This window comes from Zalophus californianus, chromosome 13 (genome assembly GCF_009762305.2).
Source record: "Zalophus californianus isolate mZalCal1 chromosome 13, mZalCal1.pri.v2, whole genome shotgun sequence".
Lineage (NCBI taxonomy): Eukaryota > Metazoa > Chordata > Mammalia > Carnivora > Otariidae > Zalophus > Zalophus californianus.
The window spans coordinates 70773700-70787749 of NC_045607.1; the positions used below are offsets into that span (position 1 = coordinate 70773700).

Consider the following 14050-nt stretch of genomic DNA (forward strand, 5'->3'; position numbering starts at 1 on the left):
TCAGTGTAGTAGATATTCTTTATAGACCGTAGTGGGTATCATGAAGTTTTTGAGTATAATAAAGAGTTGTTAAAAACTGAAGTATTGGCCATTTTTGAAAACTGAACTATATTTGACATAGTGTTAGTTATTCATGATCACCGGAGTAAGTGGTGATCATTTGGGAATGATCTAAGTCTAGTTCACATTGAAGTAATGCCATTTTTAAATCAGGAAAAAAATTACCCCGTTCTGTTATTTAAGCTATGTTAAACTGTGTTTTTTGATTCTTAAACTATGTTTTGAGAGAGATACTTTATTCACATTACAAAGATCTTAGAGCAGACAGAGCTAAGATTTAATCAGATTTCCTAACTGATAGGTGAATTGCTTTTTTTTTTTTTAAGCTTTTTATTTGAGAGAGAAAGAGAGCATGGGGGGGGGGGGACAAGGGAGAAGCAGACTCCCCGCTGAGCAGGGAGCTAAAGCGGGACTCAGTCCCGGGATTCCAGGATCATGACCTGAGCTGTAACCAACTGAGCCACCCAGGCACCCATGAATTGCTTTTTTTAACTATAGCATGGTTATCTGCAGTAACAGCTTTTGTCAAAAAATCAGTTTTGTGACTTTTTATTCAGATTTTTTATTTAATGGCTTGATACTTTAAGATTTCATGTTATTGTTTCCATCAAAGGAAAACAAAAAACAGCAAAAGGAAATGGATTCTGCTGGCCTAACAATTTGGGTTTTTTTTTTTAAGATTTTTTTTTTTTTTTATTTTGGCCTAACAATTTGTTAGCATAGTGTACATTATTGTGATTTTTTACTCAACTCTTTGCAGTTACATACACACATATATACACACGTACCTGTAAAGATAAAACTCTTGACTCTTCTTTTGCCCTGTAAGCACTTACTCTAGAGGGTGAGGAAATCTTAGAGCAGGAGTCGGCAAATTTCTCCTGCAAGGGGCCAGGTAATACTTTAGGCCTTGCATATCAAGAGCAAAGTGAGAATATTATGAGAGAAAACACATTACGATAAGTAAAAATTGAGTGTAATACTTTTTCATATGTACCTACTAATGATAGGAATGGAATTCTTTTTTAGGGATGACATTTGCTAATTGATGTTCACAGTGTTTCCTGTTGTCAAAATCAAATTGCATGTTCATCTGTTAGTGTGATGTGTAATGAGATTTTACTTAAATATGTACTTATTCCAAAAGTATATGATTTTAATAGCATAGTCGTCAGTTGGAAGCATTTATAGGATTCTGTTAGATTCTTCTTTGCTTTTAACGTGTCATTGCCAATCACTTCCAATTGAAGGTTAGGTGGTAGGACCTCAGTTACACAGTTAAATGAATTTTGAAATGTGGAGATTTTCTTTGCACTTGTATTGAGGCCCAGAAAATGCTGCTGAACAGTAGTATGATCTAAAAAAAAAAATCTATAAATTTGTGGGAATGGAGATCTCATTTTAACTTTTGACAGCAAGAGAATGTATAAAGCACCTTGACGTCGTTTAAACAGTTTCTGCTGTTGTCAAAATCACTTTACCACAGTATGAGTTTCACATGTGTGCATGCCGTTTGCCTTATAATTATGGGTAGAATTCATTGGGAAACATTACCAAGTCTCTAGCAAAAGATAATTTCCAGAGTCATTTGGTGTTTGGTAATGGTGGTTAAGTGGTTCAGAATTTCAGTCTTAGCCTTTAGCTAAAAAAAATTTTGAAGTAAAACTTTACCTCTTACAAAACAAAAACTTTATCTCTGGTAAGCCATCAAACTGCTGCTGTGTGGTTGGACAAGTCAGGATATTTCTGGCAAAAATTCACGGAATTGAGTATCACGAAGTTCACAAGAGTGAAATGGTGTTCACCATTGATACTCCTACTGGTTGACTAACATGACAGTTCAAAATATTTTCCGGAGTACCTGCTGATGAATAAGACAATGAATAACCATAGTTTTTAAATACCTTATTTTTTTAATAAGCTTTCTGTATTTAATCCTTTTAGTCCTCCACATATGTTTTCATCATCATCAGATATGCACATCTTAGCTGATTGTATTTCAGTGGTTGCATTGAATTAATATTTTCTCGACTTTGAAAGTAGTTTTTTGCTTGTAGTTCTTTGCAGACTGTTTATAAAAGCTAATTTTTCAGTCACTTTAAATTTGGCATTGACTTCTCAAACAACTGAGCTGTAACATCTGTCAACTCATTAAAAACAAAGGAATACCACTCAATAATTTGCATTGTTTTTTAATTGAATATTGATGCTGTGAGCCCAATGTCCTTAACTTTTGAGAAATTGTTCTCCTTGGAAGACTAATGGATTTAAATGAGTTTATTTTCTCTGGACACATTTATATTTGGCTGCTGCAATCAAGATTTCATTAAGCATGCCAATTAATCACTACTAGTATACTTACTGCTTTCCTTTTTGGCTAACAAATAAGCCACTTGCCAACTTAACTGGTTATAGGCTTATTTTCATTTTTTATTTCTGTAAAGAAATCTATGATGAGATGGCTACATTTTAAATTTTGTATTTTCCTGACTGTTGCTTACCTCTGAGTTGGGAATACTGTACTGTGATGAGTGCTTAGTCTAGCAATGTTGAAGTATATCATATTCCTTCAGCATCATTGCATAAAAATACAGTGCTTTACCATCTCATTTGATAAAATAATCCATGCTCCATTGTGCCTTAAAAGCACAATATTTGTAGTCCAACTTTCTTTTTCTTCTTGTTCTTATGTGATTGGTATGTATTGGTAGTTAAAAAATAACAACATGCTACAGCAATAGTGTGGTGCACTGAGCCGCAGTAGGAGAGGGCCGTTCACAAGCCTCTGTCAGACTACTTGGTCTTGGTTGTACACAAGCAGCCATAGACTGTGAACGCCTTAGCAGGACTGTGTTCCAAGAAAAATGTTATTTAGGGACACTGAAGTTTGAATTGCATATAGTTTTTACTTTTCACAAAATATTTTTGTTTCTTTAGCCATTTGAAAATGTAAAACCATTTTCAGTTTGTGGGTTGTATAGAAACAGGTCATGGGCCATATTTGCTCTGCAGGCTGTTTGTCAACACTTTTGTTAGAATATTCTTAGACTCCAGGATGTCGAAAATAACCTAATTGAAACAACTTGAGAAAATAGGGGGAAAAAAATGATTACCAAAAAACCCCCAGCAAAATTAAAATAAACTAGAAAAATAAATGGGAAGTGTCAGTGTTTTAAGCCTGATCAGATTACACTGGATGGAATGAGAGCAGATGGGAAATGAAAAAAATGATGAGTTAAGTTTGCGTATGAGTTTGAGAATATTTGAGGTTGAGTATATCTAGTCATCAAGTGAAAATCTGGTTATGTGTTGAGCAAATTAGCTTTTAAAGAAAGTTGAATTTGCATAAATTTAGCTATAGCTCTTAGCAAAAAAAATAATAAAAATAAGTAACAAGCACTTTTTGTGCATTAACTAATTGTCACAACCTGCCCTGTGCAGTAGATACTCTGTTCCATTTGACAGATGGGGAAACTGGAAGTATGAAGAAGCCAAATAACTTGCCCAGGGTTACGTAGTTAGATTAAATTTGAACCCAAGTAATCCGGCTCTGGTCACTGTTCTTAGTCTGTGCTCTGAAATGTTAAATGTGCCTGCTATTTTGCTGAGTGAGTGTCAGTACTGAGTTAAAATGGGATGGAGGCTGTATCTGTGGCTTCCTGGATATGAGAGGGCTTACTTTCTTTTAAGTATGAGCATATCAAATGCTGGACGTGATTCTTCTAATTAAGCAGTCCTAGAGGAAATGTTGGCTTACTCTCTATATGGGATTTTCAGTAGTAACTTCGACTATATCTAATTTTTGCTTCTTAAATTGACTTTAGAACCTAGCCTTTCCATGAGATTTGATTTTACTATAAATGTAACCAGAATGTTTAATATCATAAACCCTCCTTTACAGGTATATGTTGAGTGTGTAGGTTTGGAGATCTTAGTTTTAAAATTCTTTCTTGGTTCAATTGGTTAATAAAATGTATGCTCATCTGCATTTCCTAATTACACATGGTATATATTGTATTTTAAAGCTTTCACTTTTATGTGTCTTTTTCTTGATACAATGTCTTTTTTTTTTAACAAACTTTCAGCTAGTATGTTCAACACACCAGGAATGCAGAGCTTGTTGCAACAAATAACTGAAAACCCACAACTTATGCAAAACATGTTGTCTGCCCCCTACATGAGAAGCATGATGCAGTCCCTAAGTCAGAACCCTGACCTTGCTGCACAGGTGAGTTTGTAATTGTATTAAAAAGGACTGTGCAGTATGAATTGAAATAGCCTAATCAAATAATTGTGATTTAGGCACATTTGGGTTGTGTTGTGTTACCTACTAGGTAAACTGCATCTCCAATATTTTGGACATTACATTTCTTTGCAGTAAACTAATTCTTCATATATAATTAAAACAGTTTCACCTCTGCTATTTATTGGCTAGAAGGAAGTGTAGGTTTACTTTGTGTCTACATATGTTGATTTAGAAGATGAATACAAAGTTTTGGATTACTCTCCATTTGGAAGATATATTCTTTAGTGAAATGTAAATCTTGAAAGTGATTAAGTGCAGTGTTAATACGTTTCTTGGAATACTTGTATTTATTAGGTCACATAGATTTTGAGTAATAGTCATGTTTAAAATAGCCTGAAATCATTTATTAAAGGCAGAGGGAGATTTGTGGGAACAGTATTCTCATTTTTTCCATTATAGATCCCCCCAAAGATAGTATAATGGTATTTTATTAATTTATTCATTTTCTAACTTGATTTGAAGAGACCATAACTAAGGGAATTAGTGGATCTCAACCCGGGCTGAACATTTAGGATCCCTTTGGGAACTTTAAAGTTAAAAAAAAATCTCTCCAGCCTGAGAGATTTTGGTGTAAGTACATTACATTTCCCCCTCTCCCTGAAGTTCCCTGGGCAATTCTGATGTGCCCCTAGGTTAAGAACAACTGGGCTTGAAAAACCTTGGAGACTATTAAATAACCTTGATCATGTGTAGTTTATATTTGCTGGGTATTAAAAATGTCTTCTATAAAGTGTTAGGGATTATAAATATTTTCCTTTATTTTTTATTATTATTTTTTAAAGATTTTATTTATTTATTTGACACAGATTGACAGCCAGAGAGGGGAACACAAGCAGGGGGAGCGGGAGAGGGAGAAGCAGGCTCCTGACCGAGCAGGGAGCCCGATGCTGGGCTTGATCCCAGGACCCCTGCTTAATGGGGGAGGGGGATGAAGGCAGACGCTTAATGACTGAGCCACCCAGGCACTTCTATTTTCCTTTATAGTGTATTCTCATTTCCAAAATTCTAAAAGCTTTTAAAGTTACTCACTTTTCTTTCTTCATTATGTCAAACGAAATGGTTTTTATTTTCTAAAGTCTGGAACCATATTGATTCACGTATATAGCGTATATCTTTGCATTATAATCCTCAGCAATAACTTCTGCCCTCTTGATATTTGTGGAATTGGAAACAAAACAAGTTTTTAGGTGAATTTTTGTATACTCTTGTTTTAGTCATATAAAATTATCTGAGTTATTAGTATTAAATGCTCATCTTATTGTGATCATAGCACTTTTGTTTAAAATGTGGAAAATATGTTGTGATGGTATTTGTATGTTTTTAAATGTCTATTTGATTAATTAGCACTGAATGTGCATCTCATTTAAAAATTTTGACTTTAATAAGCACATTCCCAGCCATTTAATTAGAACAACAACACTGTGAAGTGACTTGAGCACTTTGATACATTGTTTTTTCACTCTAAAGCAAAATGTTAACAAAGAGGGCTAGATATGGATGTCTTTTGTTGTAGACAGTTTAGAAATGTTTACAGTGTACTCTGGTTATCAGAAAATTAAAGTTTTTTAGTTTATTCTGATTTTGATTTTTAGATATTCAAAAAGGTCTTAACATATAAAATGTATTGTTGTATAGTCAGGTAAGTTAGGAAAAATATCTTAAACGAGATAATGCTTTTCTGAGAAAGAATGAATCAGTTTAAGATGCCATGCTGTCTCAAATGACATGAGTCCTGAAAGATAAATGTGATAACTTTATTATCTGTTCATAATAAAAAGTATTTTACTGGAGCCAATAAAGAAGCGTGTTTATCTCAAGTTCGTATTTTATTTACTGTGAATTTTATTGGTCACTTTGAAACAAATACTGTATATCCATAAAACACTGACTTCCTCCTACTTCTGTTATTTTGTTGAAATTAACTAAATAATCCACTTTGTAACCATAGACAAAGGGAAAGTGGAATTCTCTCTACTTCTAGTGTGTACATATAATTAATTGCTCTCAAATGTGGTTAACTACTTGAGGGCAAGGATCATTTCACTTTACCCTCCAGACTTTGGACGGGTAAATAGGTGATCAGTAAATCATTATCAGTTGACTTTTCACTCCTTCTGGGGAAAGTGATAAAACTCTCTTTTCAAAGCTATGAGAATAGTTTCTGGTTATGCTGATCGTGTATCGTAATCTTATTTTCAGATTTTTAACGTTAATATTGACCTTGACTTTAATTCTTAACACCTGTGTGAACGTTAGGAGGCATGCCAGTTTCCTCATCTCTGGTGGTAGTGAGGTGAAATCCAGAGGCTAATCTTGGTGTTCTCAAACGGATTTACATCTTTCAGGTCTTAACACATTTTAATACTTGCCCCGGAGATCTGTTGGTGCTAGTCCTGGGCCGTTTTCACCTAAGCAGCTCCATTTCTCTGGCAGGGTGGTTGCTGTTCTGCGGTGTTATTTTTCTGGACCTAATACTAGCTGTTTTGCAGTAGGCAGGTAGATAGATATAGTGGTTCCAGATCTGGATTTTTCTCTGTGCTTGCCACTTGTGTGTTGAGGGGTCTGAGCAAGCCATGTATCGTTTCATGTATTGATGCGTATGTTTATTCTGTCAGTGTAGCAGCAAATGTATCCCCCTGAATGCCAGTTACCCCCATTTTTTTTTCAAGAGCAAATACTCATCTTTGCTCAAGGAAAATCCTAAGAAAATGATTGTTTTTACTTTTTAGGATATTGCATGTCATTATCATAATCATCATTCTCATTGAGAGAGAAGATGCGTCTTTTTTTTTTTTCCTGGAGATCCTTCTTGTGGACAGTATCTTCCCTTCTCCTTTTTTATTCATGTTCTACCTTCCTCCCTGTAAGTGCCAGGTTAGGCACTTGGGGGAAGATAGACTATTAAACAAGGTACATTACTTGTTTCAGATATTTCCAGTTAAAATTGTTTGAACACTTGCCCCATAGATGATGCTGAATAACCCCCTATTTGCTGGAAATCCTCAGCTTCAAGAACAAATGAGACAACAGCTCCCAACTTTCCTCCAACAAGTGAGTAAGAAAAGATGCTAGCTACCTTCGGTAATGATTTGCTTGAAAAAGTTTGATGATAAACATTTTCCGTGCTCTTCTCTGGCTGATAGCAAACCATAGAAGTTAGTTTGATAATGCTGTCAATTTGCAGAGAATTCAGCTTGATCTTAACTGAGCCCCATTTCACTGCTGACCTTTTGCTTATATTTCTTAAACATAAGTTCTCAGGAAAAGGACCATTTTGTTTTTGCTTTTGAGGATTTAGGATTTTGAATGCTTCGTTAATACCATAAACCATTTCCTTTCACTTTACTAACTTTGAAGTGCATCATTGTGTCATGTTATGCTTTATGGTTTAACTAATCTCGAGTAATAGGAAGGAGCTACCCTGTTGTGTTTTATAGGTTTGGTTTCTTTGTAATGTCTTAATTCCTACAAATTAATGGAATGTCTCTTTTTTGAGGGGTAGATCTCATTTCCTCAGACTCGGAATTAGCATGATTAAAATTGACAGTGTTGTCCTACAAGAAAGGTTTTATTATTAAAAAAAAAAAACAACTTGAGATTGGAATGGTATTTTACTATTTAAAAAGACAAGAGAAGTCAGTCTTGGTGTTTTGAAACTGGTAGTTCTAGGGCTTTTAAATATTATACAAAAGATTCTTGGGCTTGTAAACCATTATCCAAGGTTAGGTATTGTCCTTGACCTCTTGTAATGAAGTTAATGTCAGCCTATCTTTTTTGGTCAGTCAGATGCTGTATATTTGGAAGTAGTGAAGCTGAATTCAGGAGACACATATTAACTTCAAATTTGGAACTACTCTTTTAGAGTGTATCTTACTGGTCAAATTGTTTAATCAGTAACAGATAACGGTCGGGAGGAATATGTGGCTTTTACCATATGTTGACCACGTTACATAAATTGTGCAGTTGGAAGTTGTCTCTTAGAAATAACACTTCTATCTTCTGTTGGAGAACGGGAACAGTTGTGGCTTCCACAGTAGCTCTTGATTGTCTTTCATTATGAAAAATGGCTTTCATGATGGACTTGGGAGGAGGTCAGTTAACGGTTTGCACACTAGGTTTGCTGTTGAGGAGGAGGTGCTTGTGTTTATCTGGGGAAAGAAATTCTGGATTACCAGTGTCTGGGAGTAAGGTTTTAGATTTTCTCCAGAAACATAGCAAAGAAACATTTAAATTTTACTTTCACTGATTTTAATTCCCTTGTTAACCACCTATTTTCTTTCTTCCTTAGATGCAGAATCCTGATACATTATCGGCAATGTCAAATCCTAGAGCAATGCAGGCCTTGTTACAGATTCAGCAGGGTTTACAGACATTAGCAACGGAAGCCCCCGGCCTCATCCCAGGGTAGGCTTATTTGAGGATGACTATGAAAGTGCATATTGGTTACTTCTCTCTTAAATATCATTCTGCCTATTTTTGTTGAGATTGTTTTCAAGACTGAGTTTTCAAAATTAGAAATGTTCATTTTAAGAAGATAACTGCTAACACTGTGTTAAATTGTAACTGATTTACCATCAGGGGCCTGGTCTGGCCTCCTATTGCAGTAGCTTAGGTTTATTACCAATTCATGCTTTCCTAGGTTTACTCCTGGCCTGGGGGCATTAGGAAGCACTGGAGGCTCTTCAGGAGGCAACGGTTCTAACTCTGCACCTAGTGACAACCCAAGTCCCACGACAGGAACCACTGAACCGGGACACCAGCAGTTTATCCAACAAATGCTGCAGGCTCTTGCTGGAGTAAATCCTCAGGTGAAGATTCTTTTCTGCTCACATTTGGTATTCCTTGTTGGAAATTTAGAAATTTCCACAAACAACCAAAAAAAGAAAGAAAAGAAGAAGGCAGTTCTTCAGGGTTTAGAGTATAATGAAAAGCACAATCTTATAAAACAGGCATTACAAAAATTACTGACTTTGGTGTACTATTAGACACTGAAGGAAACAGTTGTAGGGAAGAAATACTACAACTTTGCCTTATTTGGAAGTTGCCATTTAAAATGCGTTTTTTAGAGTCCCTCTTTGGAAATTACTTGAAATACGTTGTATTTTATAAAAGTTTGTCAAGGAGGAATAGAAACTTAAATATCCCAAATACCTCCTGAACAACTATAACTACAGTTCTATCTAGTCCTTGTATTTTGACTTAAAGAAAAAATCCTATCTCTCCCTGCCCACTAATACTTCCTGTGGTAACTTGTGTTACATATATAAACCTCACAAATATGGCTTAAAAATGTGGACTTCTAATAATGTTCTTACATCTGGAAACATTTATTAGCTTTACTAAGAATCTGCCCCTGTAATTCTGCATGGCAAAAAATAGAGCATGCTTTCTGATTTTAAGCCTTATTAAATGTAATAAACGGGCAGGGTTTTATCCTGTACAAGTATTTGTAGTCCCAAATCTAACATAGCTTCTGGATCAGTATAATAGTCATGGAATTAATAAGAAAAAAAGATTTTAGGTATTGGACAGAATTGTTACATAAGTTGAGCAATCTATAGACCTCCTTATCAGATTGGGCAGGATTGATTGATCATTTATGTATTTGTGTCTTAACTTCATTTCTGAAGAAAGACTTGATGCAGCTGAATTGTCAGGAGTATATTCTCTGGGCCTGGAACTGGAACTCTCCTGAAGACTTGACTGGCCAGTGCAGAAATTGAATGCACATTCTTTTTTTTTTTTTTTAACATTGATTTATTTATGAGAGAGAGCGAGCATGAGTGGGGGAGGTCAGAGGGAGAAGCAGACTCCCTGCTCAGCAGGGAGCCCGATACAGGACTCAGTCCTGGGACTCCAGGATCATGACCTGAGCTGAAGGCAGTCGCTTAACCAACTGAGCCAGCCAGGCACCCCTGAATGCACATTCTAAGCCTCATTCGAACTTTAGAATTTTGTACATGAGGACACTGGCTTTTATATTTACCCAATTGGTCGATAACTACAAAATAAATCATTAGTTCTGAACTATTTGCATATATACTTTTAAGTTCTGCATTTTCATCAGCTTCTTAATGTATCTAATGTAACAGATGAGGTTTATTACGTGATTTTTTTCCAAAGATTTTATTTATTTATTTTTGAGAGAGAGAGTGCGTGTGCAAGTGGGGCGGCAGGCAGAGGTAGATGGGGAGAGAGAATTTCAAGCAGACTCCCTGATGCAACGCTGGGCTTGATCTCATGACTCTGAGATTGTGACCTGAGCCGAAATCAAGAGTCGGACGCTTAACTGACTGAACCACCCAGGGATCACCCCAAAAGCGATTTTTTTTTTTAAAGCAGAGTTTTGTGTTGTTTGACAGGGTTAAGTATAAATTAGATTATTTAAAAACAAAATTAAGTGCTAATGGACTTTCAAATATGTTGACTATGTTTCAAGAGAGGCCAGTGCTTTTATAGCTTATAGACCAGCACATATTTGTAAAAGAGCATTTAAAACTTTTTAGAGGTTATCCAGGTGTGACACAGACTGATTATCCTTAGAGTTTTGGTTAGTGTTTTTTTTTTTCTTTCTTTAACAGCTACAGAATCCAGAAGTCAGATTTCAGCAACAACTGGAACAGCTCAGTGCAATGGGATTTTTGAACCGTGAAGCAAACTTGCAAGCGCTAATAGCAACAGGAGGTGATATCAATGCCGCTATTGAAAGGTTACTGGGCTCCCAGCCATCATAGCAGCATTTCTGTATCTTGAAAAAATGTAATTTATTTTTGATAACGGCTCTTAAATCTTTAAAATACCCGCTTTATTTCATTTTGACTCTTGGAATTCTGTGCTGTTATAAACAAACCCAGTATGATGCATTTTAAGGTGGAGTGCAGTAAGATGTGTGGGTTTCTCTGTGTGTGTTTTTTTTTTTTTTTTTTTTTTTTTTTTTTTTTAACAGTGGGAATCAATGCTTTTTCATTTAAGGCTACTGCATGCATCAAACACTTCTGCATTTATTGTAATTTTTAAAAAAATATCACCTTTTATAGTTGGGTGAACAGATTTTTGTCCTGCATCTGTCCAGTTTATTTGCTTTTTAAACATTAGCCTATGGTAGTAATTTATGTAGAATAAAAGCATTAAAAAGAAGCGAATCATTTGCGCTCTATAATTTGTGGTACAGTACTGCTTATTGTGACTTTGGCATGTATTTTTGCAAACAAAATGCTGTAAGATTTATACTACTGACGGTTTTTGCTTTATTCGTATACAATGTAGTATGCACAGTTGGGATTGCATTTCTAGAAAAAACTGCAATAGATTGAGCAAAGCACCTGTAACCAAAAAAGTGAAGATAAGGAAATATTTTAAAGCTGAGTATTTCCTAATTGTGTAGAATCTTACAGCATCTTTGATAAACATCTCTCAGCAAAAGTGCCGGTTAGTCAGGTTTGTTGAAAATATAGTAGAAAACTGATTCTGGTTATCTCTTAAGGACATTTAATTGTACAGACAACATAATGTAACATTGTCTCAACATTCACAGATTGACTGTAACTTACCTTCATCTTTGTGCAGACTGAAGGAGCACTGTAGTATAACCCAAAAGTGCATTTGCCTAGGACTTTTCAGCTTCTCCCATAGGTAGTTCAACAGGCATTACAATTTGTAATTGAAATGTTGCTTTCACTGAAAGTGTCTTGATGTTTCAGTTATTTTTAATTGCCATATAAAAATAGAACTATCTTTTGGGTTTATCAGTTTTCTCATGCACAGGCAATACATGAATTTAAAATGATTTGTGAGCCACTTGTTTCTGAAGTGTTTTGGTAGTTCTATTAAATAGTTAAATATTGTGCTTTTCAGAGCCTCAGAGAAGGGGAACTGGGGGCGGGGGGTGGGGATCTCTCCTGGATTGGGCCAGCCTAAATAATACTGGCAACCAAGATTCTGTTAGGATTTCTGTGCATATAGTGTAGTAAAGAGGTATCATTCAGGGGTGAAAAACAAAGAGCCGTTTTAACAATGTTGAGTACATTTGGCTGTTCTGCAGCCTTTTTCTTCCCTCCCCAAAGAAGTTCTGTTTGCCTAACTCTCAAACTGTTGGGGTATGGTACATTCCTTTAGGACCAATTAAAACATAACTTTGGGGTCAGTATAACTTTGGGGTCAGTAATATATTTGGCTGACTCTGGTTCAGTATTCTCTTAGGTCGTTATATTCTCTCATGTACAGTTACAGGAAATTAAAATGTTAAAGTAACCTATAATGAGTTCAGACCAATAAAATCAAGGGAAATACAAGTTGAATTCCATTACTTCTGTAAGTTGCTTGCTATTAAAAAAGGTCAAGAGGCCAGGTTGCCCACCAGCCCATGCACTGTTCTGACACTTTCCCCAGGAGGAAAACATGAATGATGGTCAAGGTGGAGGCATGACTAGAGGAGGTTGTTAAGGATGATATCCATGTGTCTTTGCTCTCTCTGCCTTATGCCTCAGTCTGGTTCAAAAACTTTTGTACTGGCGAATGGTAATGGTGGTATACAGTGTGGGATAGTGTCATAACCAATTTGACAGTTTATTAATCACAAAATAACAATAAATCTCTAGCTTTTACACTTGGTTTGTCTTGCCTCTTTTGTAGAAAGAAAAGGATGTTTTCAGTTTACTTTCTCTCATCATGTCCTTTGAAGACCACTGGAGTTGATTTACCCCAGATTTTATCACAATTCAGATCATTCTTCATCAGTTTTTAAGTTTCCCCAGTTAAAATCTGTGTATTCACTGTTATCGTGTATTAAAAAGATAACCAACTGGCATGTCAGCTGACCTGAGCTCTGCTTGCTGTTTTTGGTACCTAACTTGTTATTTGACTTTGAGTAAAGACATCATGATTTCTTGTAACAAGGCTGCCGAGGCCTCTTTCAGCACACTAGATTGGGTGGTCTCTTGAGTACCTACCAGCTTCTGTAGTGGTACTGTTTTGTTGTTGTTGTTGTTTGGCTCTAGTATGTTTATCTTAAATCTAAATATCTTTTTAGGAGTTCAAAATACTTAAAATTCTCAAAGGCATTAAAAAGGCATTTAAAATATTATAGGCTTAAATTGTCCTCATGTTGGGTTATTTATTGCAAATTGAATCAAGAATGGAGTGGTGAAAATAACATTTCAGGATTTTATTTCCCAAGTGGAAGATTTGTGATAACTAAACAGTGTGTAGTGAATATTGAGCACGATCTTATTAAAAATGACAGCTGGCCTCTGGGCATGTTCAGAATTGGAGTTGCAGACTTGGTTTAATGAAAGGAGTCTTTCGTTTGAGGACACATTACTATGTTAGTTTAGTAGGCAAAGTACAGCAAAATGAGGTGGGTAAAAATGTCACTAACATTAGTAATAGAAGTTAAGCTTGGCTGCATGTCTGTGTGCTTGTGCAAAACAAGAAAAGATTGTGTGGTTAAGGCAGGGAGATACTGCGTACTCTACTTTCTCTCTTAGAGATTGACATTAAACATGTTAACCAAGAAGCCCTGCATTAAAGAAATCTGTTAAAGGTGTCTCATCCAACATGTTCCACCATCCTTTTCACCAGACTGTTCCTCAGGGTAATGCTGTATGAACACACCTTGGGAAGATTGCCCTCAGCAAGCCTCCACTTGTCTGGTAGTGCACATGGTCCTCTTGTCTCTGTAATTTC

At 35.8% G+C, this 14050-nt stretch overlaps 1 protein-coding gene across 2 annotated transcripts in view; it reads left to right on the top strand.

Annotated features, from left to right (window-relative positions):
• Window positions 1-12971, top strand: part of UBQLN1 (ubiquilin 1) — a 52043-nt gene extending 39072 nt beyond the window's left edge. Inside the window, exons 7-11 of one of the 2 annotated variants that reach the window (XM_027615574.2) lie at window positions 4146-4288; window positions 7334-7417; window positions 8655-8770; window positions 9006-9174; window positions 10948-12971. In XM_027615574.2, coding sequence (XP_027471375.1) covers window positions 4146-4288; window positions 7334-7417; window positions 8655-8770; window positions 9006-9174; window positions 10948-11100 — 665 coding nt within the window. In that variant the 3' untranslated portion in view covers window positions 11101-12971. The remainder of the gene's footprint in view (window positions 1-4145; window positions 4289-7333; window positions 7418-8654; window positions 8771-9005; window positions 9175-10947) is intronic. The other variant, XM_027615575.2, reaches the window with a different exon arrangement.
• Window positions 12972-14050: the final 1079 nt, after the last annotated feature.